The 26,900-nt window shown below is 53.0% G+C and overlaps 11 protein-coding genes across 11 annotated transcripts; 4 read left to right on the forward strand and 7 right to left on the reverse strand.

Annotated features, from left to right (window-relative positions):
• Window positions 1-3,156: 3,156 nt before the first annotated feature.
• xgeA (putative endoglucanase) lies at window positions 3,157-3,968 on the reverse strand (the record flags this gene model as incomplete). The annotated part of the gene is made up of 2 exons (XM_056690335.1): window positions 3,157-3,553; window positions 3,616-3,968. 2 exons carry the CDS (start codon window positions 3,966-3,968, stop codon window positions 3,157-3,159), a joined length of 750 nt encoding a protein of 249 aa, XP_056540100.1.
• A 1,448-nt stretch (window positions 3,969-5,416) lies between these two features.
• On the reverse strand, window positions 5,417-5,629 carry N7482_008212 (uncharacterized protein; the record flags this gene model as incomplete). The annotated part of the gene is made up of 1 exon (XM_056690336.1): window positions 5,417-5,629. One exon carries the CDS (start codon window positions 5,627-5,629, stop codon window positions 5,417-5,419), a length of 213 nt encoding a protein of 70 aa, XP_056540101.1.
• Window positions 5,630-5,756: 127 nt separating this feature from the next.
• erg2 (C-8 sterol isomerase ERG2) lies at window positions 5,757-6,647 on the forward strand (the record flags this gene model as incomplete). Its single annotated transcript, XM_056690337.1, has 3 exons — window positions 5,757-6,102; window positions 6,210-6,236; window positions 6,310-6,647. The coding sequence occupies 3 exons, from the start codon at window positions 5,757-5,759 to the stop codon at window positions 6,645-6,647; spliced, it is 711 nt and encodes a 236-aa protein (XP_056540102.1).
• Window positions 6,648-7,439: 792 nt separating this feature from the next.
• On the reverse strand, window positions 7,440-9,113 carry N7482_008214 (GNAT family N-acetyltransferase; the record flags this gene model as incomplete). The annotated part of the gene is made up of 2 exons (XM_056690338.1): window positions 7,440-7,557; window positions 7,621-9,113. The coding sequence occupies 2 exons, from the start codon at window positions 9,111-9,113 to the stop codon at window positions 7,440-7,442; spliced, it is 1,611 nt and encodes a 536-aa protein (XP_056540103.1).
• Window positions 9,114-9,718: 605 nt separating this feature from the next.
• Window positions 9,719-11,170, reverse strand: N7482_008215 (putative proline utilization protein PrnX-like; the record flags this gene model as incomplete). Its single annotated transcript, XM_056690339.1, has 1 exon — window positions 9,719-11,170. The coding sequence occupies one exon, from the start codon at window positions 11,168-11,170 to the stop codon at window positions 9,719-9,721; it is 1,452 nt and encodes a 483-aa protein (XP_056540104.1).
• Window positions 11,171-12,061: 891 nt separating this feature from the next.
• N7482_008216 (uncharacterized protein) lies at window positions 12,062-16,141 on the reverse strand (the record flags this gene model as incomplete). The annotated part of the gene is made up of 1 exon (XM_056690340.1): window positions 12,062-16,141. The coding sequence occupies one exon, from the start codon at window positions 16,139-16,141 to the stop codon at window positions 12,062-12,064; it is 4,080 nt and encodes a 1,359-aa protein (XP_056540105.1).
• A 1,118-nt stretch (window positions 16,142-17,259) lies between these two features.
• N7482_008217 (uncharacterized protein) lies at window positions 17,260-18,063 on the forward strand (the record flags this gene model as incomplete). Its single annotated transcript, XM_056690341.1, has 1 exon — window positions 17,260-18,063. The coding sequence occupies one exon, from the start codon at window positions 17,260-17,262 to the stop codon at window positions 18,061-18,063; it is 804 nt and encodes a 267-aa protein (XP_056540106.1).
• Window positions 18,064-19,531: 1,468 nt separating this feature from the next.
• On the reverse strand, window positions 19,532-21,328 carry N7482_008218 (ankyrin repeat domain-containing protein; the record flags this gene model as incomplete). The annotated part of the gene is made up of 1 exon (XM_056690342.1): window positions 19,532-21,328. The coding sequence occupies one exon, from the start codon at window positions 21,326-21,328 to the stop codon at window positions 19,532-19,534; it is 1,797 nt and encodes a 598-aa protein (XP_056540107.1).
• Window positions 21,329-22,601: 1,273 nt separating this feature from the next.
• Window positions 22,602-23,477, forward strand: N7482_008219 (2-hydroxychromene-2-carboxylate isomerase; the record flags this gene model as incomplete). Its single annotated transcript, XM_056690343.1, has 4 exons — window positions 22,602-22,676; window positions 22,752-22,851; window positions 22,924-23,207; window positions 23,274-23,477. The coding sequence occupies 4 exons, from the start codon at window positions 22,602-22,604 to the stop codon at window positions 23,475-23,477; spliced, it is 663 nt and encodes a 220-aa protein (XP_056540108.1).
• Window positions 23,478-24,658: 1,181 nt separating this feature from the next.
• N7482_008220 (pyrroline-5-carboxylate reductase) lies at window positions 24,659-25,605 on the forward strand (the record flags this gene model as incomplete). Its single annotated transcript, XM_056690344.1, has 2 exons — window positions 24,659-24,698; window positions 24,752-25,605. The coding sequence occupies 2 exons, from the start codon at window positions 24,659-24,661 to the stop codon at window positions 25,603-25,605; spliced, it is 894 nt and encodes a 297-aa protein (XP_056540109.1).
• Window positions 25,606-25,781: 176 nt separating this feature from the next.
• N7482_008221 (uncharacterized protein) lies at window positions 25,782-26,777 on the reverse strand (the record flags this gene model as incomplete). Its single annotated transcript, XM_056690345.1, has 1 exon — window positions 25,782-26,777. The coding sequence occupies one exon, from the start codon at window positions 26,775-26,777 to the stop codon at window positions 25,782-25,784; it is 996 nt and encodes a 331-aa protein (XP_056540110.1).
• Between the last annotated feature and the right edge of the window lie 123 nt (window positions 26,778-26,900).

Consider the following 26,900-nt stretch of genomic DNA (forward strand, 5'->3'; position numbering starts at 1 on the left):
ATAGATCGGACAATGTCTGTGACCGACAAATTATTTGACTTGATTCTGCAGGTTCGTGGATTCTTGGATTCGGCTTCGGGGGAGCGGGGGAAACGGCAAAGAAAAGGACCAGCTAAAAGGAAAAGGAGAGGATGGTGACGACGGTGGGCATGCGGATGAATCCCGTGAAGAATCTGGGAGGCGAGCTGGGAATACTTGACTAGATATAGCTCCGGTATGCGCCAACCAGGCGGCTGGGGAGGGGTCTCCAGGATGCTGCAAGGTGCCGGGGCCAGTCAGAAGGGCCGTGGGGAGAAACGACGGGGCCAGGGGGGTCGCGGACGAGCCCGCGCGAGGCTGCATAGTTGGATCTGAGATACTCGACCCTTTTCGCGCGCGAACCTGAGACGGCGACAGGAGCTGGGCCAGCAGGGCTTGGGCGGTGATTTGTCGAGCTTGGAATGTGGTGGAGCGTCGGCGATTACAGGCCCAAAATGCAAAATGCCTGACTAGCGTGTCAGCAGTAAAGTGTCCAGCCTAAGGACTCATTTGACTATACAGTCGCTTTTACAGAACCGAGTAGAGTGTATAGTCCCGGAATTCAACGCACTGTCGCTGCATTAAAGTCTAACCATACGGTCAACGCCCGGGCATGTAACTATTGACTATCGGCCAACTTTGTCTCGCGGGCCCAACGCCGTTCTTTCTTACTCCGATTGTGGTTCATGGTTCACCACCATCCCTAGATTCATGCGCGCCCCCAATATTGCACGGCCGCGACCCGGATTACTTGACCCCATGTCAGAAGCGAGCTCCTTCCTCACAGGGTTTCCGAGAATAGTTCCCCCCAGCGCTTGTAGCCCGTCGAAACCAAACCCCCTCGAGAAAACTGGGGGCGATCACCAAGTCGGCTAGCATCCACCCCGCCGTCCCCTGGCGAGGAGATCAACCGCCCAGGCCCACTCGGGTCCGCAGTGGAGTCGGGCTGGCCAGCGCCATCCCACGAATCAAGGCCGGTGGCTTCGTCTGTCCGATCCTGGCTGGGTCCTCGGCGGGGAGGGGAAAAGTACGTGCCCTTCACCCTCCCACTGATATACTTTCGATCGACCATGAAACTGGCGACTGTCGCAAAATTTCCTGTCCGAGACGCGGGGGACAGGAGGAAGCCACCCGGTCAGATACCATTCCTTCTTCCCCGTTCCGGAGAATGGCTCGACCGGAGGGTCAAAACCAAGAGTAGCCACGGTGTTTGTGTTCCTTGAACGCGCCCGACTCCGAGGCGCGAACAATGGGCCCCAGATAGGAGTGGCCGTCCAGAACCTCCTAGAAACCCAATAGAATCTGTCACCGGCCAGGATAATGAACCCAGGCACTGAGCCCGCCAGCGATAGCCCCCTGAGAGCCAGTCACAGGGAGGCAAAGGAGGGAACCATCCCGGAAGGATTTCAGGTTCCACGTCTCAGCTGAAAGGGACATCCCACTAGGTCTGCTCATGTCGTACGGGGGGAAGCCAAAAGAAATGACCTATGGCCTCGCCGAGCAATGTGGCAAGTCGCGTTTCAATTTGGCGCCCGCGAGATATGGGCCCAATCATCTCCCCCAGCCGCACAGTTGGCGACCGTCACTAAGAGGGTGTCTGTGCACCACACTCGCGGGGTCATTGGTGCCCCTGATCCCTGCCTTCATGCCAAATGACCCCTGTCACACGCCGAGCCACGAGTGGTGGGTCGCGGAGCGTGTTCGAGGAGAGCCAACATGCCAGATGACAGGGCGGGAGTGCCATCCGACACATCAGAAGGGATGGCAGGATGGCAGGATAGCAGGATGGGCCGAGGGGGGGGAGGGGGAGGGGGTGTCCGTCCGTACAGACCCATGGATGGCAATGGGAATAGTCTAACTACCTCGCATGAGGAGAGTCATATTTTCCAAGCCCTAGTTTCGAGTTATCTCCTCGGTTGGAGGGCTGGGAATCGATCTATCGACCCATGCCCAGTGTGCACCTTTCCTCTGCGTCCCTGCACGAACATGGACTCGGATGCTAGCGATGCATGCAATATTCCGACCGGCCCCGGACCGTGACTTGCATCGCGACTGCCGTTCTAAAAAAAAGCCACTGGGGAACCTCTCGTCAGCGCTGTGTGGTTCCAGGCCCATCCCATCCCCTCTATATAAGCGCCCGTCTCCCCCGCCAGCGCCTACACCCCTCTGCTCGTCCAGCACGCTTGCTGGCCATTCAGTTGGGACCCTCCCACTGTTGCTAAATTCTCCTGGGAACACTTTTGTCACGCTAAATCTATTGATAGAACAGCCCTGTTATTCTTAGCTCCCCTATGCGCTCGGTTGGGGACCCGCTGATCGGATGCTCCCGAATTGCACGCGCTCCCGCTGAGGTTCGGACACCGGCAGCCGGTCTCAATGATTTGGTTGTCAGATGGTGTTGCTCTTTGAGGCGATGAGCGTCTCGCGCAGTGGCATGATGACAGATGGACTGGGTGGCATGTCTCTGTGAGGATGAGAGGCTGCCATGGGATCGTTCAGTGGTGATGCCCCCGTGCACTGGTGGGTGCCGGCGGGTCCACGACGAACGATCAGACGAATGACAGGGGAGCTTGAAACATGGGCTCGTTTCAGGTTGCCATGGCACGTTGTTTCAGCGATGGCTTCGTCCTGCTGAGCGACTAGTGAAGTCACCCTCTCGCTAGACCCCCGGCCAGCGTGGCAGGCTGAAACAGCCAGCGAGCTAGACTCTGCTTGGTGGAATCGGAGTTGGTTGCAGCCTTTATTAATACGACATATCTACTTATGACCGGGTACGAATAGTCTTGTCCTCATTTCAGCTAGGTTTACGACACATGTTCAAGACACGCTTAGTGGAACAAGATTCCAGATCCATTCCTATCCAAAGACTTTGTACGAGAAACGAATTCCCTATTGACAGCAGTGGCACTCACTGCGAACACAAAGAAAGCAAGGGCAAAAAGGAGGGAGAGAAGCGAAGGGTCCTGAGCTAATCGCAGAATCTCGTGCTAAAAAGGGAGAAGAGAGGGAATAATACATCACAGGCAGTGTGTGGCATCTCATCCGAGGGCAGGAGGCATCCGAACTTGCAAGGTACACCACTTCCGTCGCCTCTCTTTCTCATGCCGTCCTTCTCCACAGCCACCATGCACTTCCCACTCATGCAACGACGACAGAGTACGAAGAGACCGTCAGCTTGGCGGTGCCGGTGAAGGGCTCCGTGCCGGCCTGAACGTCAACCAGGTACAGGCTGGAGCTCAGACCCTGATTCTTGATCAGGTAGGTGAAGAAGTTGAGCATGTCACCGGAGAAGCTGGTGACGGGGGAGCTCGCAACGAAGCTGTACACGGTCATCTGCCCGTTCAAGCCCTTGTACAAGCTCCAGCTGATCCCGTCGATGGTGGTGGTCGCAATGGCCGAGCCGGTGGAGGAGATCGGGCCAGCACCGCCCAGGGCAGCGAGCCAGACCATGATCTCATACTCGTCGGAGCCGCTGGCGCTGGAGCTCAGGAACATGTCGTAGGCGACGTCGGCGACGATGTTGGTAGTCGAGTAGCTATGACAGGACAACCGGTGGTCAGCAATCTATCTCCAATCGGTCCGAGGTCGAAAGCTTACCTCCACTTCCAGGTAGACTTAATGCTCTTGACGCTGCTCAGGGTCTTGGCGGTGAACTGCAGCGCAACATCGGCGAAGCTCTTCACCGATGACGAAGCTCCCGACCACGAGAAAGAGGTGTGCCAGGCGATGGTGGTTCCGCTCAGCGAGTCAACACCCGTGCACTGGGTGCCGGACGTGTCGGAGCTCTGGCCCCAGAGGTTGTTGTACACGATATAGCTGCCCGTGGTGGTCGATCCCCACTGGTCGCAGAAGTCGGCGCGACGAGTCAGCGACTTGGTCGGGATGGTAGCGGCATTGCTCAGGCCCGCAAGCGCCAGGGAAAAGAGGGAGAGAGGGGCGAAGGACTTCATCGTGATGGAGGCCTTGGTGAAAGGAAAGGCACTGACTCGCAGGAGGATTGATAGAAGGATAGAAGGCAAATAGGGTTAAGGAACGTAGGTTGTGGATTCAACTACGCAGCGACGATATTACCGGGGGTCTTCCCCATCTTATATGGCTTCAATTTCCCCGGGGACTTCCATTGCGGGTGACCAGCTCCGTGGGAGCGGCCGTGTCTCATATTGCATATTACTGCTCTACGCGGCACTCCACTAACCGGATATTCAAGAAAGCAAGCCGTCGTCGGGCAAAATAGAGCTCCCCCTTCCTGCCTTGTGCTTTTTGGGAGGATGAATTCGGGTTTCAGTGCGTTCATTCGTGCAAGTGCTTGCCCGGTGTCGAGAAAACGATCGCCACGGCCTCGGTTTACACGTCCCAGCCTCGTTTAGTGAATTTTTCCGCGACTGGAAATTTCACCCTGAGACGCGTTTAGAGTTGGAGTTGTCTGTGCAGATACGGGAAGATCTCCGGGCATACCAAACTTGAGACGCCGGCGCCGGTTGGGTGGACGGGAACCAGCTAGATCGAGAAAATAGAGTGGACCGGTCGCGTTGCTTGTCCGAACATTCGCCGGAGGATTGCAGTTGGTGGCAGAACGTGGGCCCCATTCATATCTATACTCGAACAGCATGGCCGGGTTCCGCCATCAGGGGGTTTCAGGGGTAACTAGTGATAACTAGTGAGCTTACACACGTAGATCTGGGTCTATCTGCCGCAGGTGGAGTCCCTCAGAGCATCGGCGAGACTCGATAGCGCCTTCAAGAATGCAATATAGATCTGACGACGCCTGTGTGAGGGAGAGATGCTTTTCTGCGCTTGTGCCGAGATTGGTGGGAAACAGTGACCGATTTTCAGCCACCGACGGCCAAGTCTCTATCCTGGTTGACGGGCTCAGCCGCCGGTCATGCACCCCGCATACCTCTCTGAGTCGGAAGAGCTGCATTTGACCCCGGATCGACGTTTAGAGTCGCAGCCGTTGAGCCTGTGGTGTGAACGTCGGGGCATGATCGGAGAGAGGGCCGTTTTATACTTGGCGATGATCAGCAGGGTTGTATCCACGCTCGATCAGTGAAGGGTGGTGGAACCCGCGAGCCGGACGGAGTACCAAAGGAGACAGTCCCAAAGCGATGACGGCATTCCTTTGTCAAAGAATGACTTCATTCAGTGGGTTACACCTGGACCTAGTTAAGTTGGTGGGGGTGAACTGGACTATATGGCTTGGAGTGCACGGGAACCTCCTATGCACTATATATTTTTGGGAGTAGGCGAAACTCACCAACTGTTTCTCCCCGGCTTCCCACTACCTTGCATCGATGGTACGTTTGCAGGCCTTTCTGTTACGAAGGGCCTGAGGTCATAAGGAGAGTCCAGACTTTGTGAGTGCGCGGGAGAATGCAATCCATTCAACCGCTCTGCCGCCTCATGTCCCCATTGCCGAAGGCATCCGACCACTCGGGCGGTGCCCGCAGAACTCGAGACGGTAGCTCGGCGTAGCAACCAGCCCTCCTGCACGATCAATCCCGCCAACGGATCCTGGATTCTCGAAGTATTTTGGAACTTTCGGCAGCTCGGTTCGGTTGAGCGCGGAGGCCCAATGAGAGCGGCGGTGATTCGGATTGGCTCCATCCGACATGGCGTGTGGATGGTGGACCGATGTTTATTGCGGGGGCGGTGCGCCAGGGGGCCCGGAATAAATTAAATTTCACCAGGGCGAGCTTCCCCCTTCCTCAACAGCCCCATCCTCGCGCAACCCACTCACGATGCCGTCTCAATCCTCCGCCGGCAAGAAGTCCTCCTCCGGCTGCGGCTGCCGCTGCTTTTCCCTCCGGAACCTGAGCCTCCTGGCGGTCTTCCTGGCGCTGTTCTCGGCCCTGTACAGCTTCCTCGACGCTCGTCTCAACCAGTTCTATATCTTTGATCCGGAGCACCTGCACGATCTGTCGCAGCGCGCGATCAAGACCCATGGCGAGGATACGCGCTCCATTGTCGACTTCATCGTCGCGGAGCTGCAGGAGAAAGTTGGTGAGAAGTATCTGAGCACGGAGGAGGAGTGGGTGTTCAACAATGCCGGTGGTGCGATGGGCGCGATGTACGTCATTCATGCCAGTAAGTGAAACTGTTCGAAACCAATGGCGCAAGCGCGGCGCATTGAAACTGAATCTACGGTTCCCCTTCCTTCGAATTGGGCCCAACTTACTAATTTCCCTACCTAGGTATCACTGAGTACCTGATCATCTTCGGTACGCCATCTCACTGACACCCCCTCTCCATTGATCTCCCCTGGTTCGCATCCTAACCACCGTCTTTCGCTAGGGACTGCCATCGGCACCGAGGGCCACACCGGCCGCCACACTGCGGACGACTACTTCAACATCCTGCACGGCACCCAGCTCGCCTACGTTCCTGGATCCTTCGAGCCCGAGACGTACCCCGCCGGCAGCGTCCACCACCTGGTTCGCGGCGAGGTCAAGCAGTACAAGATGGACACTGCCTGCTTCGCGCTTGAGTACGCTCGCGGCTGGATCCCCCCTATGCTGTTCTTCGGCTACGCCGACACCTTCTCGAGCACACTGGACTTCCCCACCCTGTGGGCGACGACGCGCATTACCGCGCGCGAGATGGTTGGCAACTTGCTGCAGTTCAAGCTGTAAAACAGTGGTTGACTAGTGGGACGGTTGCCGTATGAGGGAGTGGCATGCTGGAAGCACTGGCAGGGATTGTATATGTATGATTTAGACAGCTGGATTCGTGTTGTGTACGCTATGTGGGTGCATTGTGGTCACAAACCGGCCGTTGGGAACGGAACGGTGGATGGGTTTCGGCATAGAGCTACCAAAAAGACTTGGAGCAATATTAAATGGATTTCCTCCCTGCAAACGGATACGAGTTCCCCAGGCTGGTCTGCCTAGATCTTAGCCCCGTCCGTGAAGAAAGGGCCTAGCATCCTCGCCGCCTCGGCATATTCTCGCCCAGCATGAGGAGCTGCCTAGTGCGGCCCCAGCCGATTAACCCGAGGAGAAGAGTAGCCTCGACAACACTGGGAATTCCGACTCGGATCTGGTTGTGATCAGGGGATCACCCCCCGAGGTCCACAGCGAACCTCTCCCACAGGCAGTCATCGAGTGCGGGAAGGGCCCGCAAGATGCCTCGGACGCTGGGTAGAAACATAGATGGGATGCAATTGAGATGCACATTAGAGCTTCTTGCGGAGGTGAGCTGTTTGCTTGATGTATTCTGTCTAATAATGGAGAATCTGAAATCAAAAGTACCGCCTCCGGTTCCATCATCGTCTATCCCACCATGCAATGACAACCGCGACAGACCCGATCCCAGATATGTTAATGATGATTGTGAACCAAAGCACCAGGAGTTGCGCAAGATGCAACTTATTCGTTAATCGTTATGATTCACCGCAAGAAGGAGAGGATGACCCCACGGCGCCATCACAGAGCCGGAGCTTCCCAGGAATCACGCTTGATCTTCATCACGGCCGATTGCTTGTGCGGAAAGCTCACCTCGCCTTCTTTATAGAAGCCAGCTTCCTGAAGATACTTGATGAACCTGAAATCCACATTAGCAACGGATCCTTGACCGACTCAACAAAGCGCCTAATCAGTGACCTACTTGGCATTATCCACCCGCGGCTCCAGGTAAACCGTCTCAGTCCGCATATCAGACAAAAAGCAATAGTGCACCAGTGCACTCAACCAGATGGCGACGCGGTGCGGACCTCGGAACTCCTGCTCGCCAACAAGAACGTGGATGCCCCGATCGTAGTTGTCCACATGGTCTACCAACCGTCCCAGCGGGTCTTCTTTCACCCAGTAGATCTCAAAGTATCCGAATGGCTTTCCATCCCAGCAGCCGATCGCGGGGAAGCTGTGGCGACTGGTGAGATTGCCCAGCAGGAATTTCTCTTGGACATCCCGCTCGCCACTGACTTGCCACATGGCTTCAACCCGGGGATCGTTCATCCACCGATGCAACGTGTCGAGGTCAGATGATACGTTCTCGCTGAGATGTTGCTCAATGGATAATACCGAGGAGCTAACGGCCCGGTTAGGTGTGGATGGCCGACTCCCCGTGCTGCCTCCTTGTCCAGCACCTGGTTTGGTCATCGGCAGGAAGGGTACTCGGAATGAGAGATACTGGGTCACGCTGGGAACATGGCGCACATAGAAGACCTCCCCTTGATGCGGCGGCTTGGGACGGACGGGATGGCGCACACCGTTGGTGAAGGTGTACTGAGTGGGTGCCGGTGGGTAGTATGTTGGCAGATGACTAGCCGATGTAAAGGGTCCGGCAGAGGTGAACGTCCCAACATTGGCAGTATGAAACAAAGCTTCCGCCGGCGACAAGGTACCCGGACTCGACAGAGTATCCCGTGCTGGAGAGGCATGTCGAGACTGGAAGGGCGTCAGCGAGGGCGACGGAAGAGACCCACGCGGCGTCAGTGTGAAAAGGAACAGACGAGGGTCGAGCTGCCAGAAGCTCCGGCGGCTCACGAACATGTTCGACCAGCTGCTTGAGTCGCGCGTCTCCATGGGCTGCAGACCGACGGAAGAGTCCTGGCTAGCAATCAAGCCCATGCGCTCGAGCTTCTGCAGCAAGTTCCGGCCCTGGAAAATGCCCTCTCGTTTGATGTTCAGCAGCCACTCTCCCTTCGGCCGTCCATCGTGCGGTGTCGCGCTTGAAGCAACTGTTTCGAGATGCAGATCGGGCTCGGGTTCGTGGAAGTACCACCAGAGAGTAGCCCAGAGCATCATCGCAATCTGGCGCGTCAGCGAGGCCACTGGCTTGAAATCGCTGGACGGCGGGTTGACAATGTAGGAAATATAGAGGCAGTCGCGGTTCAAAGTGGGGGTGGTGAAGCGAGTGATGTTATCGTCGCTACCGCTGGACGAAGGGTGCCCATCCTCAGAGCCTGTCCGTCCTCGTTCTTCGGCAGGAGGATTCTTGAGGACCTTTTCACTGTGGATGATGATCGTCCAGCCCGGCGGGAAGGTTGAGTTCGAGCTGTGCGAGAGCGCGTCGTTCGATTTGAAGGTGACCCCGCCAAAAACGGGCGTCACGGTGAACGAGAGGCCATTGGGGAGGTGGCAGCTGGTGTGTCGCATGGTGATTGAACAGCGAAGCTGCTGCTTCTCGAGGTGCAAAGAATTGGAGCCGGCGCTGCGCAGGAAGGGTCGGAAGCACGAGACGGACTCGCGTGCTTTTTGACTTTGCCCCTCACTTGCGCGAGCAACAATGCAACAGTGCACCAATGGATGCGCTTAAAGGTATCGTGCTGGAGTCACAGAGAAGTCAGGAAGTCTGCACGGACTCGATGACTGACCGGATGAGAGGAGAGAGAGAAACGGTGAGGGCGATGGGAGTCGCATGGTGGGGGGAGGTGATGATTTATGATGTTGGCGATGACGCAGGCTCCCGCGACGGACTCTTTAACACCACACCACGCCACGCGCCATACACACGACGGCTTTTGGTCAGCGATACGATTTTTTGACTCCATTTATGTGGGTTGCTATTGGTATACAGGCCCCTGGAAGAATTGAAGGCAAGTGGAGCTTGTAACGGTTAGTCTTTTTTTCCTACGCCGGACTGGTTGGGCAAGGATCTCCGAGTTTCCCACTCAAAAAAACAGGGTAATATGGGCATTCATATAACTGCAGAAAGGATATTAAGACCAGAGGGTATACTACAAAGTCATACAAGATGCAAATCAGAAGTCGTCCACAGTCGTTCCCAGATTCCGCTCTCGCGCCAAGCGCACCAGGTCTCCGCCCGTCACCAAATCCATCAGGCCCAGCCCGACACTCTTGTAGATGACATTCCCCCGCTCCACCCACTCGCGCAGACTTTTATCTTCATCGACAACGTTTTGCTCGCTGGCCTTGCTAGTGGCGTGCCCCACCATCATTAGCTCGCCCAACTCAACAACCTGGTTCGGCTTGATGCCTGCCTGGATGATCTCGCCGGCCTCCTTCATAGCCGCATCTAAACTGTCGACGACAACGACTCCGCTGCGCCTCGTGTGCTTGTGGAAGTGGCGGTGGGGCGGCGTCACATTGACCTCGTCTCGGATAATATCGGGGTGAATTTCAGCCATGTGTTGCTTGTACGAGCCCACAGCGCTAATGAAACGGCCCTTCTGACGACCTTCTCGCGATGTAAGGAACTCGGCCGGGAAGAGGGGGGTAGCTGACGGGGTACAGCAAAAAATGGCATCGGCCTTCCGAACGTGCTCCTTCAGGATGCGGTGGTATTCGCCAAAGTCGCTGCTGACAGCCGAGAATTTCACATCGCGGCGCCACTCGGTGTTCTCTGGCAAGTAGATGTCACTAAGAAGCTTTGCAGCGCGGTCGAAAGAGCGGTTGACAATGTAGACGCGCCGAATCTCATCGCCACGCAGGATCAGAGCCAGCCGGATATGCCAATAAGCCTGGGTGCCTGCACCGAATATTAAAAGAGTGCGGACCTTCTTTCGCTTGTTGAAAAGCATCAGCGCTGCTAGGGCCGTGCGGAAGGCTGTGAGCTCATGGGCATTGATCAGTCCAAAGGGAAGGGATTCTCCGTCCAAAAGAGTCACACTTCCTCTGGGTGAGGTGTCGCGCGTCCCTGCCCCGGGCCAGGCACCCAGTGTGGATGAGATGTTTGTGGTGATGGGTAGCTGGTTGACGCATCCAGAGAGGAGTGTCGAGCTATCGGTGCTGTCGGCCCCGCCGCTGCTCCCTGTGGTGGTGGAAGGGCTGATCGAGTTGCTTTCTTCGAGAGAGGACCCCACAGACAGATCACTCATATCTGATGAGAGCGAGGCCACTGAGTTCCGTACGGAACTCCCTCGCGATCGGGACGATGTTGGCTCACCCTCGGCGACGTCAAACAGCGCGCGTTCCACGGCGCACCCCGCAGTGCCGCCGTCCTGCAGTGAGATCATCTTGATCCCGAGCGTCCGACCCGTGGAGGCGGGCATGAAGAGGGTGGTGCAACCATTCGAGCGGGTAATTGCAGTTCGCTGTGGCTGATAGGTAGCCGAGCAACCTTGGTCCTGGGATCCAGTCGAGTATTCCCGTAGGGCTTCAGAGAGATTTTGCTGGAGGTCAAAAACCTCATCGCGTGTGAGGGAGTGCAGCAGCTCCCGGAGCTGCGACCGGGAGAGGATGGTGAGCGGCATGTGGGTGGTTCGGATTCGAAACGATGATTGACGAGTATGTAGGAGCAGATGGAGGGATGGAAAAAGGGTGATAAGGTAGAGACAGAAATGCCCGGCCCTATCTGCGATTCAACGTTGCGAGTCAGCGTCAACGTGCCACGGGCCGCCCATTCGCCAAGATACTGCGAAATCAACTCACGGAGGGGCAACTTAATCCACCAAGCGCATACACAAAATCACCAACCACGCCAAGGGGGAGTCAGGTAAAAGGTATGGAAAGGCTCCAATTTAATCCAACTCGGGCGCGTCTTGATCTGCGATGTCTCCGAAGATGACGACAGACGCAACCGTTGAGGGTGGGGGGAGCGGGGTTGATCAGCGAGGTGGGCCGTTCATAGGAGAAAATACCCGCAGAGTAGCGCCCGGGTCTTCTCAGCTGTGTAATGCACAGATGACAAGTTCAGGTAAGTGTCGCAGGAAAGTGAAGGAGAGCGGCAAGTAAAGCAGCGAAAGAGAGCAGGCGATCGCCTCTTTGACAGCGACGGATCCCTGCCGCTTTCAGCATGGCTTGATGCGGCAGTTTGTCGTCGGCCGCCGATCAGTTACTGCCTGACTGCCTCAAGGCGGACGCGCTGACTGGACCGGCCTATTAATAGATTCATGGATCCTGAACGTCGACTGCAACAATTACACCATAATGTTCTGCTCCACGGTTTGGACAGGGCGGCTGAAGAGGCACAACGGCGTCTCTCCGAAGAATTGTGGCTTCTCTACCCCGCACAACTTTACTCGGGCTGAGACATACATTCAATTGTTTAATTCTGATTGCTGATAGTCTAGCTACTTATCAAGTCATTCCTTAGAAAGAAAGTATTTAGCTCCATTGTTGCCCTTCCTCAGATCTGAAATACCTCAACTGAGTTTCCAACCATTCTGAACCTTCATTTCGGCATACCACCTTTTCACGTACTCGAGCCCTGCGTGAGGACCATATACATCCGTTTCCCACTGAGGCAGAGGAGCACTCAGCCCCGTCTCTTGCAAACATGTCTCCCGCAGAGCCTCGATGCTGCCACCACGGTCATAAATAGGAGCATCACCCAGTTGAGCACGCTCCATGTGCATCCGTGCTCGCAGTTTCTCAGTTTCCTCCGTATCCACCGTGAAGTTGCGTTTCACGACGACTCCATATCCTCGACGTGCCCCGTCCATTGTCACCAGCTTCCGGGAGACTTCCAGCGCGACCTTCTCAGTGGGTCGGGTCAGTGGATCGCCCAATCCGCCTCCACCCCACGTCACCCATTCGAGAACATCCCCGGGGTCGATGCGAATGTGATCGCATTTGGACGGTAGAACCTCGGTGGGCGGACTCTCGGCAGACTTCGAGTACCGGTACAGAATTTTGCGAGACCGCTGACCAGGTTGTCCTCCCTTCAGGCCCCACGGCTTCGTGAACCAGCGATCGTCATGCAGACTGAATTCACCCCTGGCCAAGAACCGGTAACGGGTGCGCTGTGCATTGCCACCACGGTAGTAGCCAGGTCCACCGCTATCTGCGACACTCTCGTTGACCTCGATGCGCAAGGGGTAATTGAGCTCAATGCTCTCAGTGGGGATGGACTTGATCGCCGGGAAGAGGCAGTGACAATCGGGTCCATCACCTGCTTGTCGGGCGGGGACACCACCAAATCCAATCTGATATAGCTGGTACCACTCGCCGTCGGGCGTGAAACCGGAATAGAAGAAGTGAGGGGAGTCGCTGAAGCCGGCGGCTGCCTGATATGCCTCATTCTTTTGTCCGATGAGAGCCTGTACGATGTCCAAAGTGCGTCCGAGAAAGTGAGTTCGGCAGGAGATAGGGGCAGGTCGAACGGGCTTGAGCACTGAACCCTCGGGGATATATACATCGATCAAATCGTGGAAACCATCGTTGATGACCGTTCCGGGGGCGGCGGCGGCGACCAGGTAAAACCCGATGAACATTTTGAACATAGTCTCCGACAGGAAGAAATTGATGCCGTGTTCGCTCTGGGGAGAGGTACCACTCCAGTCAAATAGCAGCCGGTGGCCGTCAATCTTTTTCATGCAACACTGCAGAGCCCAGGGTCCTACGCCGTGACCATCATCATCCACAAAGTCCGTGAATGTGCTGTCCTTATCGTCGAACTGTCGCTCAACAATCTTTCTGAACCCGGACCAGTTCCGGTAGAGCAACTCATCGCAGGAGGCTAGGTAGACTTCGGTGCCGAAGCGGGTAGCCAGTTCTCGCACGCGAGTTGCTGCCATGGAGCATGCTGCCACAATTGCAGTCAGATCGGATCGATACCATGCAGGCTGGCGGGAATTGCGACACAGAAGATCCACCAGGTCGGAGTTCATCACACCCTTGGAGTACAGCTTGATGCAGGGAATTTGCACGCCGTCCTCGAACACCGAGGTGGCATTGATTGACATGCTTCCGGGAACAGTACCTCCAACATCAGTCAGGTGTCCAAACTGAGAGGCGTATCCAATGAGGCGATGCTCGTGAAAGATGGGAAGAAAGACGATTACGTCGTTCAGATGGCTGATGGCCCCCTGAACTTGGTAGGTGTCGTTTGTAATAAACACATCACCCTCCTCAATGGTTCCGTGCCAGATGTTCAGGAACTCAGTGATGAAACTGCCGAATTGGCCAACCAACATCTTTCCACTCGCATCGGTGATGACATTAAATTCATCTTGCTGTTCTCGAATTGCGGGAGACATACTGCAGCGCAACATCATCTGGTCCATCTCCCCACGAATAGAGGCCAGAGTGGCCGATATCAGTGTTGGGACTAACGGACTGCTCTTGACAAGATCCCTGGCCGACTCAGTGGTGTGATTGGTCGGCACAGCCGGCTTCTTGTCGAGTGGATTGATCAATATATTTCCAATGTTGTCGATCTCGCCAAAGTACCCAGGCAGGATGAGTGTGTTGCTGTCCATCTCTGAGATGATACATGGTCCCAACATGCAAGTCCCCTGCTTGGTGATTTTCTGACGGTCCCACAGAGTTGCCGTTTGCTCTTTTCCTGCTACAGTAATGGTCTGCTCTCCGATTCTTGCCTCAGCAGGCGGTTCGTTACTCGCTGCCCGGGTGACTTCAGGAAAATCAACGCTTGGAGACGCATCCTCGAGAACCACTCCCAGTCGCATCAACTCCAGCTCAAAATCAGGGAGGCAGTAGGTGAACAGTTGCTGGTGCTGCTGATCAAACTTCTCTCGCAGCAAGCGATGCCACTCAACAGTCTCCAATGCTAGTTCATCTGCCGTGAGGTCGACGGTGATAGTAAGGGCCTGTCCCTTGTAGCGGAGATCTGCCTGGTAGTCTGCCTTCCATGCCACCGGCCAGGATTCCCCGCATGATTTCCAAAGTGTGTCTCGACCTTGTTTCTCTAGTGAGTTATACTGCCCTCGGACCTCCTCAATGGTGGTCCCCGAGGCGAGGCGGATGAAGCTAGCCGATTGTTCATGGCGCAGCTTAGTAGTCACATCACCCTGAGCACACAGAATACCAGGGGAAGGAGGGATAATGACAGGCCACGCTCCTAGAAGCTGACCAACGGCGTTTGCATGAAGAGGCCCGGCTCCTCCAAAGGCCACGAGTGCAAACTCGCGTGGGTCATACCCCTGTTCGACAGACACAAGGCGCAAGGCCCCATACATGGTTTCGTTGATGATGGTGATAATGTCCTCGGCTGTCTGAGTGACGGGGAGGTTCATCTGTGAAGCAATGTCCTCTACAGCCGCAATGGCTGCATTAATATCCAGAGCGAAATCGCCACCCAGCAGGGTCTTGGGTAGATATCCCAACACCAGGTTTGCATCCGTCACAGTCGCTTGTCGCCCACCGTTTCCATAGCATGCGGGCCCCGGCATTGCACCCGCACTTTCAGGTCCTACTCGGAGGGTTTCCGTGAGCTCCATATATGTTGTGATAGACCCTCCGCCTGCACCGACGGTCTTGATGTCCACTGCTGGAGCGCGCACGGACAAGTCGCCGACCACTGTCTCTCTTCTCAACCGAGGCTGGCCATCGCAGATCAACGCGCAATCAGTTGAAGTTCCGCCCATATCCAAAGTAATCAAGTTTTTGTATGGGGTGCTCCGAGCAACGACATCCGCCACTCCCTTCACGCCTCCAGCTGGGCCCGACATCAAAATATTCACGGGGAGTTCCGCGGCAAGAGCCAGGCTGGTCAAGCCCCCGTCACTCTTCAGCACTCGAATATTCTCGCTCTCTGCACCAAGTTTGTCGGACAGATTCTGCAAATACCTCTGTACCACGGGCTTGACTAGTGTATTCGTACACGTCGTCACCGTTCGCTCGTACTCGCCCACCTCACGTAACACGTCGGCAGAGCAGGTAATGGCTACATCGGCGCCAAGTTCCTCGCGAATGGTTTGTTTCACCAGTCTCTCATGGGAGTCATTGCTGTAGGAGTTCAAGAGCGAAATAGCCACCGCCTCGGGCTTCTGGTGAGCGAGCTCACGCAGGCCTCGCCGCAAATCGGCAATGTCAACAGCCTGGACAGGTTCGCCCCGCACCGACATCCGCTCTTTGCACTGGACGACCCGCTCGAGGGGCACAATAGGCTCTGGAGGTGTCCAGTGTAGCCATGCCCCTAGGCCCCCTGGAATCTGAGAGCGACGCAGCGCGAGGATATCTTTGTGGCCTGCGGTCACCACGAGGGCGGTGCGGGCGCCTTTCCCTTCCAGAACCGCGTTTGTCGCGGTAGTGGTGCCATGGTGAATAAACTGAAACTTTCCTGTCCAGTCGAACTGGTCTTTGAGGTATTTGCGAGCTTTCACGATGCCGTTTTGGATGCCAATACTCTGGTCGGGGATGGTGGTGGGGACCTTTGCCCGCACGGTGTGGCCATGTGGGGTGAGAACATACACGTCAGTGAATGTGCCACCAACATCCACGCCGAGTTGATATCCACGGTCGGACTGGGAGACCGCCATGATGATAATGCAATGTGAGATTCTTTACAGAGCATCGCCCAATTGCGGTCGCAGCGTTCTTTAAGATTAGTGCTAGGGACCCCTGTAGGCCTTATCATCTGCGGCAAGGCAGCGAGAAAATGTGTCCATGCCCCTCATACCCACTGAGGGGGGGGATCGCTCAAATCATTCAAACCACTCAAGGTGCTATCGGGGCGCAATCAATGTCTGCATGTGGACAATCTGCCGTTCGCCCTACGTCAGCTGCTGGCACCGTGAGACGATCATTACCAATAGAGTCGTTGATGGAGGGCCGATCTATGCACCTAGTGCTAGGCGGAAGCTATGTGGGAGGTGTAGGCTACCACTACGCCCTGATGGTATTTGAAGCACGAGTTCGACTCTGACATTTATTCAGCCTCAATGGAACAGGATTAGGGCTATTGGTCGTTGTTCAAACCTAGATTCGACTATATGGCGCCTGGCGAGCGGGCATGGCAAGACGGCTGATGGAAATCTATCAGATGTCGAATACTTGCTGATCACCAAAGAACATTATATAGTGGCACGGAGTAGCAGTTTAGGTAGTTACTATGCAAGCACCTACCTAGGTAGTTTTTACCTTTAATTCAAAACTTGATATATCCGGCTGACGATTCTCAGCGGTCTTCTTTCATCAAGCTTCCTACCTTGTGCGAAGTCATGCCCGTACCTATCACTTCCTTTGTAAAAGGTACGTCGGTTCCATCTGGAGTGATATCCTTTTGAACAGTTTCGGGATACTCTTGCCCTTAAGCTTTATAGTCTCGTGTCCCTCTCCGATATCCTGTATACTAAGTTTGTTTTTCTGGATCGTATTTTTTTCATTCACTCAATTATGCGGCTGATCTCCGGTAAAACTACATGATTGCGTTTGTCGTAAATAATGATCCTTCCTTAGACTTTTGCGTAGGGAATCCACCCTATCTTAATAGCCGTCAATTGTGAAGTTGTTTGCGGTAGTATTATGTACGCTCATCGCCCATTGACCGCCTAGCCTCACTTCCCTTGATAGTCGCGTTGTTGACGCTGGCGCACACCCCACCTTCTCCTCCTTGAAAAATCCAGTCTTGAAACCATCTGCGTCCCAGTTGCCGCTGATGGCCGAAACACAGATACAGATTCTTTCGGATCTTCATCTGGAATCTCCCAGTGCATATGATCTTTTCCATATCGAACCAAAGGCACCATACTTGGCATTAGTTGGCGACATCGGCTACGTCAAGGACGACGGCTTTTTCGACTTCCTTCACCGACAACTCGAGATTTTCCGCACTGTGTTCCTGGTCCTAGGGAACCATGAACCATACCACAGCAGCTGGAACGAGACAAAGTCCCGGATAAAACGCTTCGAAGTGGGCATCGCAACGTCCAAGCCAAGCGAGACGCGCGGTCAATTTGTTTTCCTTGATAAAACACGCTATGACATTTCACCAACTCTCAGCGTGCTCGGGTGTACTTTGTTCTCGCAAGTGGTCGATGAACAGGTAGACCATGTCAGACTCGGCCTGAATGACTTCTATCATATTGATGATTGGTCAGTTGAAGCACATCGAGAAGCGCACCGTGCTGACCTTGACTGGCTAAACTCCGAAATCGATTCTATCTCGCGCCTGGAACCCGGTCGCAAAGTTGTCGTATTGACCCATTACTGCCCATTGACCAGCAACAACGTTGTGGATCCTCGGCACCGATACAGCAAGATCTCATCGGGCTTCATGACCGATTTGTCAAGTGAACGTTGTTGGAAGGGCAGCGTTGTCAAGCTTTGGGCCTTTGGTCACACTCATTTCAACTGTGACTTCCGGGATTTCAATCACGAAAAACGAGTGATTTCGAACCAAAGGGGATACTATTTTTCCCAGGCTGCAAGTTTTGACGCCGCCAAAATAATTGAAATCTAGCCAATTTCACGGACGGCATTGTTCCCATATTTTATTAGCCATACACCTCCTCCATCTCAGTGCACCACCAGCGATTCATACGGAAGGTTCGAGATCGATACACAAGGAAATACAATAAAGAAATTCATTATCTCAGCTCTAGTAACGAGTAAAGATTTCAAGTAACCCGTGGAGACATGATTGTTGATTTCACCTATTCTGGAGGCGACCCTTAGGGTGAGGTTATGGCAAAGCTAATCGAAGAGCAGCCAAACACGTGAATCTCCAACCCTTAGAGCATGATAAAATCCGCGATATTCTTCCTCGAGATCTTCATCAAATAGATCCGTTCCATCCACGTATTCTAAAATATAGATTAATTGCGCCATCCAGTAGGTTTCATAAAGAGTGTCGAGATCTCGGCAGATTAGAAGGATCAAGGCCTCGCAAAATTTCACAGCATGCGGGATCCGCACAAATGAAAGTTCCCGGGGAAACCGTCCTTCTGATGGGAGGGAAGAATCCGAGGCACTAACAATACCCGAGGACTTCTAGAACTGACTGAATCCTGCATCGTCAAATTCCCAAAGGACGTCTGATTTCTAGTACAGAGAAATCGCAAGCTCCTTGTCGATGTGCAGATGCTGAGAAGGAGGCAGAGTATGAGAGTCATGGAGAAACGGACAGCTCAAGCCTTGCGTGCAATGAACGAATCCGGATTCCTTCAGAGAGGATAAGGCAGTGGCTACATATCCATCGGGGATAACGAAAGCCACACCCTGCGCAATTTAGTTATTGACACAAAATGGAATCACAGAAGACCAACGTCAACGATTGAGGGGACTCCATAAACAGCTAACAAACAGGTGCCCCAAAGCAGGTTTGGTATACCGGCGGAGTTCAGACTTCGACAGATGTTTGCGACAAATTCAACGTCAATCGAGGTAGGTTCCGGCTGCGGATCAGTCATGGTTGTTGCTACAAAAGAAGCCGGCTAGAAGAACGAGGTGCAGTCAACGAAACAACTAAAGTGAAGAAGGAAGAAACTATGGAAGGGAATCCGCTATTATGTAGAGGGCTCTTGTATGGATTGAAATTCAAGCAATAATGATCCGGGGGAGTATCGAGACCCACCGACAAGGGATTGATTACGCCAGTCGGCAACTCTTCCAATGTACATCACCGCACTGGGACCCTCAGCCAAACAGTTCAAGCCCATGCAAAGTTCAATGCTAATATTTTGATCACGCCTGTAGGCTCTCAAATAGTAAGAGCAGCTACAACATCTTGCTTCCCCATCTTTTTTGCAAGTGTCTGGACACTTTCGCCGTTGAAATCCCGGATGGAAAAGTCCACCTTCTGGGTCCCAGTTAGCAATTGTATAACATGCAAGTCTCCCCCTTGTGCGGCGTGAAAGACAGCAGTTTCACCATCCCGCAAATTGAGATCAATATCTCTAACTTTCAGCAATTTTTCCACGATTTGCTTATCATTGACTGCAATGGCGTGCATGAGGGGGGGTTCGATTATGAGCATCCTGTGAATTGACGTTGACACGAGGACTGCGCAGAAGAACTTCCACAAGCTGAACATTACGACTTGTCGCGGCCCAAGCCAAAGGGCTCTTTCCCCCATTCGTATCCACTATTTCATTTCGGGCCATCAATAATCGCCTTTTATTCTGCTGCTCCAGTATGCAGAGTTGCATTTGATAGTCCTCGAAGGCACGCTGACCCGGCACACCGGAGTCGTCCAGGAATCTTAGGGGAATTCCGGCAGTGTCTCTAAAAGAAAACTTTTGTTTCTCGCTAGTTAAAGTGCTGGAGAAGGGAGGAAAATCATTTCTTGCTTCTGCCGTTTCTGAGCCCCTCTCTTGCGGTTGTGGCCGATTCAGGTCAATATGGGGGCAGGAAAGAAGGCTTTCAAAGTTTGGACTCTTCCATATCCCGGATTGAATGGCGCTCCACAGTGCTGCGTTGGCAAAGCCAGTCTCAACCCACTTCCGTACGAGAAACCGATCAACAGACGCTTGTGGAAATCCGACCAATGTTTCTTCCGTCACTTCCCTCGGTGGGATCTCGTGGAGAGGGTAGAAGAATTGCTTGAGAAAACAGAAGTTGCGTGAATGAAGACACACTAGTATGATCCGGTTCCAGATCGCATTTTGTACCATAAATTCTGCCACTTGAGAAAAAAGGTTCAGAGCCTCCGCATGGGGATGACGTTGGAAAAAATCGCAAAGCAAGACCCAGAGCATTGGTGGAGGCTTGGATGCACGCGCTATGTCGCCATTCAGAATCCATCGCAGGCCATGAGTCTCATTCGCTCGAATTAACGGCGGCAGAATCACATTTCCTGCGGAGCCTTGAACGAGGTCAATTACCTGCTTCACAAAACCATCATCGCCGTACCGAAGGACGTTTTCGAACACAGTTTCCAGGGGAGCCACCTTGCTATCAACTAGGAACGGATTGGAAAAGGTCTCGGAGGACAATTTCCGTGCGATGGCCCGACCTCTTTCAGTGGTGATAGACTCGGAAGTCGCCAGAAGGTGCAGAAAGGCGGGCCATTTATATTTGCCACAAATCGTCAGTTTTGTGTTCGGGCGGTCCATCAAAGTCGCGAGAATTTCCAGGTTGCCTTTCTCAGCCGCCGCCGTCAAAGGTGTTTCGGTTTGCTCGTCGATCTTGATCTTGCAATTTGCGTCGGCCATAAATTCCCGTTCCTCAAGCAATAAATTTACCAATCGAAGCCCCGCGTTGCGATCGGCCTTCGCAGCGAGGAGAAGGGCATAGTCGAAAAAAGTCCGATGCAAATGCAGCTTCTCCCCGTGTCGAACGAAGAGAAATCTCTCCCATTGTTGAAAAGCTGCCAGTTGTCGTCTAGGACATCCGTCTTCTATGAGCAGTTTGGTGCCATTTGCTGGAGAGTGCTGGTATTCGAATACCCCAGTTCCTATCAGAAAATCTGCAATCCCGTGAAAGCCCAGTGAGATAGCAGTTTCTAGAGAGCGATGTTTTTCTTCCATTCCGCAGTGTGGCCACAGCAGTTCGACAACCTCAGTATGCTCTCCTTGAACAGCGACTTCGAGAATACCGGGCTTTTGCCTTTCCATGCTAGCTCCTTCAGCAATCAGAAGTCTGCATGCATCTGCCTGGCCACTCTGTACAGCGGACCAGAGAGGTGTTTTCCCGTATTTGTTGGGGGCATTGACATCGCACCCTTCCTCAATCGCAGATTCTATGCCACCGGTGTCGCCTTGGCTCGCGGCTTTGCAAAGATCCATCGTTCTAGAATTGCTTGTTTTGTTGTTTTGAGATCGGACTGAGAGCTATACAGCAGGTGAAAGAGTTGCATCTATGTCTAGGGAGTTTTCACTCACGGCCGAGATAGAAAATTAGAGGAATCATAGGACCTCGACAATGTGACACGTATATTCGGGCCATAGTACTAACTTGATGCGGGCGCGTGGAGAGATGTTGTGGTTGGGCTAACAAAAGGGGGCGGCCCCAAGGACAGGCCAGAATGGCCCTTGGATCCAGTTGGGTGCTACTCTATTTTTGGCCAAGTTCTTGGTCAAACTCCGGAATCAAAGACGTACGCGCCTCGAGAGTAGCAGGAGGCCAGACACCCGCTCAGCGCGGCAAGTCTTAAGCTGCCCGAGCACTAGACTGCCAGCGCGCGTGGGTATCGCCTAAGATTGTGTTAGCACATGAAGGGATAACTTACCGCTTGCAACTGATTGGTTGCTGATTGGCCTATATCCGCTTAGTATTTCATATATGATAAGGGTGTAGGATAGCAATATAGACTTTGTAATAGCTAAGTAGTAGAGATATAGCGAGTAGCGGTGTGTCTTATAGGGTATTTTTAATAGCGCTTCCCCCCTATCTTTCTACTAAATCAATCAATATTATTCATCTTTATTAGGCCCGCTTAATATTACTCATCGTCTTTGCATACTAGGCTATATAGTATCCGCTTGCACTGATAGATTGGTTGGAGCATGTACACCTTGTATTTGTTGCGACACGCGAGTCGACCTCACGGGCGCCTTTTTCCCGAGGCCGGGCCTTCCCCTTGAACTCTCAATTAAATAGCCAGACAGCCCATCAGTATATTTCGTCCGCCACTGGCAGGTTAGCTTGCCTACTTGGCTATTTATGGTAACTGCAACTCAGGTACTAGATTTAATGCGGAAGTATATCTCATCCCAGCCTTGTGATAGTTCTCGTAGTTTTCCGGTCGAATTGAATCTGGTATTCCTCTCTATGACTATGCTGCGAGCTTTATTGTTGTGAATTGGAAGCATTTAGGAGGCCGTTGGGGTCAAGCACTCCAAAGCATACCGATTCCTCAACAAAGTTTGTTCCTCGCGCCGACTCATCGCCCAAGAAGTTGTGCGTTTTGGTCGGACAGAAATGGTTGGGGGCGCTACAGTGACTCAGATGATGAATAATCAAAAAGTCGAACTCAATTCCTTTAAGATAAATTGCAAGCTCTCTATAGTAGGAGTGATTCTAAAATAGAAAGTCAGGGAAGATATAATTGCAATCACTATGGGACCACCCAGGATCACCTTCTACTTTGACATTGGTAGCCCGTTCAGCTACACCGCATTTCACGTTCTTCAGGTACCTGGTCCCATATTTAAAATCAGCTTTGCTCTCAATTGACGGGTAATTCTTCGCTTGCTAATGAAATCGCAGAATTCTCCTCTGTTCACGGAATGCATAATCGACTATGTACCTGTACTTCTCCGGGATTTGTTCCAAAAGTGCCAAAATCCACCTCCAATCTTAGTTAAGAGTATGTTTGACAAATCAACCATTGTTTGCCTTGAACTAGTTTACCTAAATTCAAAATGAATTCTTCTTTCAGATAAGGCGCAATGGATCAACCGAGAGCGCCTTTATTGGGCTCGTCGGTTTGGCGTTCCGATGACCGAGGCAGTGCCCAAAGGCTTTCCCGCCTCGACGATCGACGCCCAGACGGTGCTGAGCCTGATTGCTGAGAGTTCACCCGAGAAGCTTGTCGGTGTCACTGGTCAGCTCTTTCACACATTTTGGGCAAAAGGCGATACATCCATTAGCACAGCAGCAAATCTCTTTCCACTAATCGAGAGAGAGCTTGACCAAGAAGTTGCCAGCCGGATTTTACAGGTGGTATGTAGTACCGATCTCTCCCATCTTTGGCTAGCTAAGCTAATCAATTCCCCACCAACCAAACAGGCAGAAAATCTGGAGTCGAAAGAGCTTTTGACAGACAACACGCAGAGGGCGTTTGATTCAGGAGCTTTTGGATTACCTTGGTTTGAATGTATCAACGCCGATGGCGAGAAAGAGGGCTTTTGGGGCATTGATCACCTGGGCCGTGTTGCTGATTTTCTTCATTTGAATACGAGTTTGGACCAGTCGTTCAGAGTTCTGCTCTGATGGAATGACGAGGTGAGGACTGTTTGCAGTTCATATATTGATACTGGTAATTCAATGCATCTCGGGATCTCTGGAAAGTTGAATTGATTAAGAGTAAGGGATGCTCTGTAAAACTCCGGGTCTAGTGCATACCGCTGTTATGCGTAAGGTAGTGTAGTTATCGCGAAGGCTTTCAACGCATATTATATTTATCCACAAGGCTTTCTACCATAACTTAGAGAGATCAACACATTCCCAAAATTCTGTTCTATGATTTCTCTATTTTTGGCTGTTATCAAATTCATACAAAATCCCAATTAGGGAAAGAAAACTGACTTAACTTGAGTGATACCAGTACTCCAGCCCCTTGTCATCTATAATGTACAGTGAATTCGTCCCTGCGACTTCCCTGAGAATAAATGGGCTTCTAGGTAAAGCTATTCAGCTTCTTGATGAGCGAATAATCATGCATCTTCAATGCTTCCCGGCGAGCCTCGCGGCAGACGTTGCCGCTTTACCCTCGACAACATCCGCCACCAGGAAAGTGTCTAGGCATCGGCAGCCGAGGCCATCTTTGAGTGTGATGAATGCGTCCCAGGCTCCGAAGACACCACTGGTAGTCTTTTCTCATCTGGCCCCTCCAAGAAGGCCAGGCTCCTGGCATTGCCAATGTCCTACGCGTCTGGATAAATCAAGCGTGGTGGGTAACTCGTTGGTAGCGGCAGGTTCGTTTGTTACTTATTCCTTCTACCGGACTTCTTCCTCCAGACTGGAAACACTGGTCCAGTTTTCATTTCTCATCATGCTTATCATGTTTGATTCTATCCCCCGCCGTGATACCCCACCGCACTATCTTATCACCGAAGACTCTGAGATCGGTTTGTAGTCCGAAGACTTCTTTTTTGCCGGAGCTGTAGCTTTACCACCTTGTAATTGAGGCTAATATTGAACAGTAGGGGTCTAAAATGCATGCGAAAAATTACTTTATATTTTGTTGCACCAGATTGGTGGCAGATACACTGTATAACCCCCCTCCATCCTAATCGGTACCTCCACCCGAGATCGAACCCGATCTCGGACCCCTCCCCCGCCCCGAAGTGCGCAATTGTCCCCTTAATGACGTACCGCCATTCTTCCAAACCTTTAATAACTCATGGTCCCGGAGTAAAGGGACTATAGATCACAACATACTATCTTACACAATGGAACCTTCAGGGCGGAGCGTCGCATTCATCGGGTGTGGTAAGTGGTTATTCTGTCAATCACAATGCAATTAACTCATAAACAACCCCCAGGGAACATGGGAGGCGCCATTTTGCACGGCGTGCTCGATGCTGCATTTTCAAGCAAAGAATCAAGCTCCTCGCAGTCGCGGCCAGTATCCAAATTCATCGCTTGCACGAAGACCGCCTCCTCGGCCCAGCGCCTAGAAGCCTCTATCCCCGCTGAGCAGAAGACTCATGTGCATGTTCTCTCCTCCCAGGCTGTCCCCGTGGACACTATGAAGGACGCAGACATTGTCATTCTCGGCTTCAAGCCGTTTATGGCAGACGAAATTCTCAGGACCAAGGGTGTAAAAGAAGCGCTTGCGGGCAAGCTAGTCATTAGTCTGCTCGCCGGATTGACACCGCAGAAGTTGGCAAGTATCATTCGTGAAGGCTCAGTTAGCTCCGCCAACGAGCCAGTGATTGTCAAGGCAATCCCAAATATGGGTGCGCAGTTTCGCAAGTCGATTAGCGTGATTGAGACCCCCGAAAGCCCGATTCCTGAGCATATGACTGAGGCGGTGGAATGGATTTTCAAGCAAGTCGGCGAGATCAAGTATCTTCCGCAAAGTCAGATGGACCTTGGATCTGTGCTCGCCGGATCAGCACTAGCGGCCATGACTGTGCCCATCGAAGGTATCCTAGACGGATGTGTGGCCGAAGGAATGAAGCGACCAGATGCAATGGAACTGCTGCTCGCTGGTCTGCGGGGTCTCTCCGCTGCTCTTGAGTCTGGAATTCATCCCGCGGTCCTTCGTGAGAGTATCTCATCTCCACGAGGATGCACAATTCAGGCGCTGCTGGCGCTGGAGAAGGCAGGAAGTCGGGCGGATTTTGCAGAGGCAATCATTAAAGGCACAGAGCATTTGAAGAAGACGAATTAATAGAAATAGATATAGATTGCTAGACACCGGGTACAGATGTACAGACTGGGAAGATACACCAGGTGTACACAGTGGATTTGATAAGTAAATGGTGCCTCCAGGGCATGAGATAAAATAAAGCCAAAATCCCGACAAACGCCATCGGGAAACGCAAAATGAATAATGTCAGGATACGATCATCCCCACATGTCCTTGTCATCCTTGACCAAATCATCTTCGTTCAATACTCGAAGGCCGTTTTCACGCTCTTCGCGTCTGCGCTCGCGCTTTGTCACTGTTCGCCCAGGTGTGAATGGTGTTACTGGGGTGAAGGGCATGTAAGCACTGTATGGTGTAGGCATGCCGGTGACTGGTCCATTACGTGTCTTCATCGGGCGTTCTAAAATGGTAGTCTTCGTTGCCGGTGCGCTTTGTAAGGGATATGCATCACGGAATGGCAGGTTAGACGGAGGCTGGCCCACAGTGGACAGATTTAGGGGAGTAGGTGGTGCACGGATTTGACCAGTGGGAGGCATTATCTGTGCTGTCGCAGGACCTGGTCGCGGCGCAGTTGGAGGGGGCCCGGGGTTATAAAATCGCGGAGAGAGAGGTGCTTGCTCATGGCCATAAGACGTAGATGCGCTCCTATCTGGTGAAGCGAGCGGCGAGGAAATCCCCAGCTTGCGGAGGGGGAATCGGGGAGACCGCAGCTTGCCTCCGTCGGGATTTGATTGCGACTTTGAGCTGAACAGCTTGGACAGGCGAGATCCACTCGACTTGGGAGACTTAGGAGACTGTAATGGCTCTCTGTACGAGTGTTCTGTGGCCTGCGATGCATGTCGATCGGTGAACGGATTGGTGTACTGGCTATCCGGAGAGTTGGTCTGCGAGTCCGCATCTCTCGCGGCGACACTAACTCCGGAGGCCTTCTGGGCATCATGCTCCATAACTGCCGCATAGAGCATTTCCATTTCATCCTGAGCTCGTTGGCGGTCTGACGCCACAACCGATTCGTCAACGGTGACCATGCTGCCGTTGACCGAGGTCTGTGAAGGTCGGCCTCCATGAGGAATGTTGCCCCAAGAGGTGGTAACCCCACTGGCCTTGCTCGGGCTGGGCATGTTCTGCAACCTGGGAGAAATGGGGCTGGGATCCATGTTGAGAGATTGCTTGAGCGGCTGCAACATTTCCATCTGAAGAGAGTAGTTGGATGAGTGGACTGTTTGACGAAGTCTCCGTCCGACAACCAGCAGCAGGGCAAGAAGAATCGCGACAAATATCAAGTAGGCTCCCGCAATACTGCCAATCTGAATTCC

The sequence above is a fragment of the Penicillium canariense genome (genome assembly GCF_028826845.1).
Source record: "Penicillium canariense strain IBT 26290 chromosome Unknown utg000006l_segment0_segment0, whole genome shotgun sequence".
Taxonomy (NCBI): domain Eukaryota; kingdom Fungi; phylum Ascomycota; class Eurotiomycetes; order Eurotiales; family Aspergillaceae; genus Penicillium; species Penicillium canariense.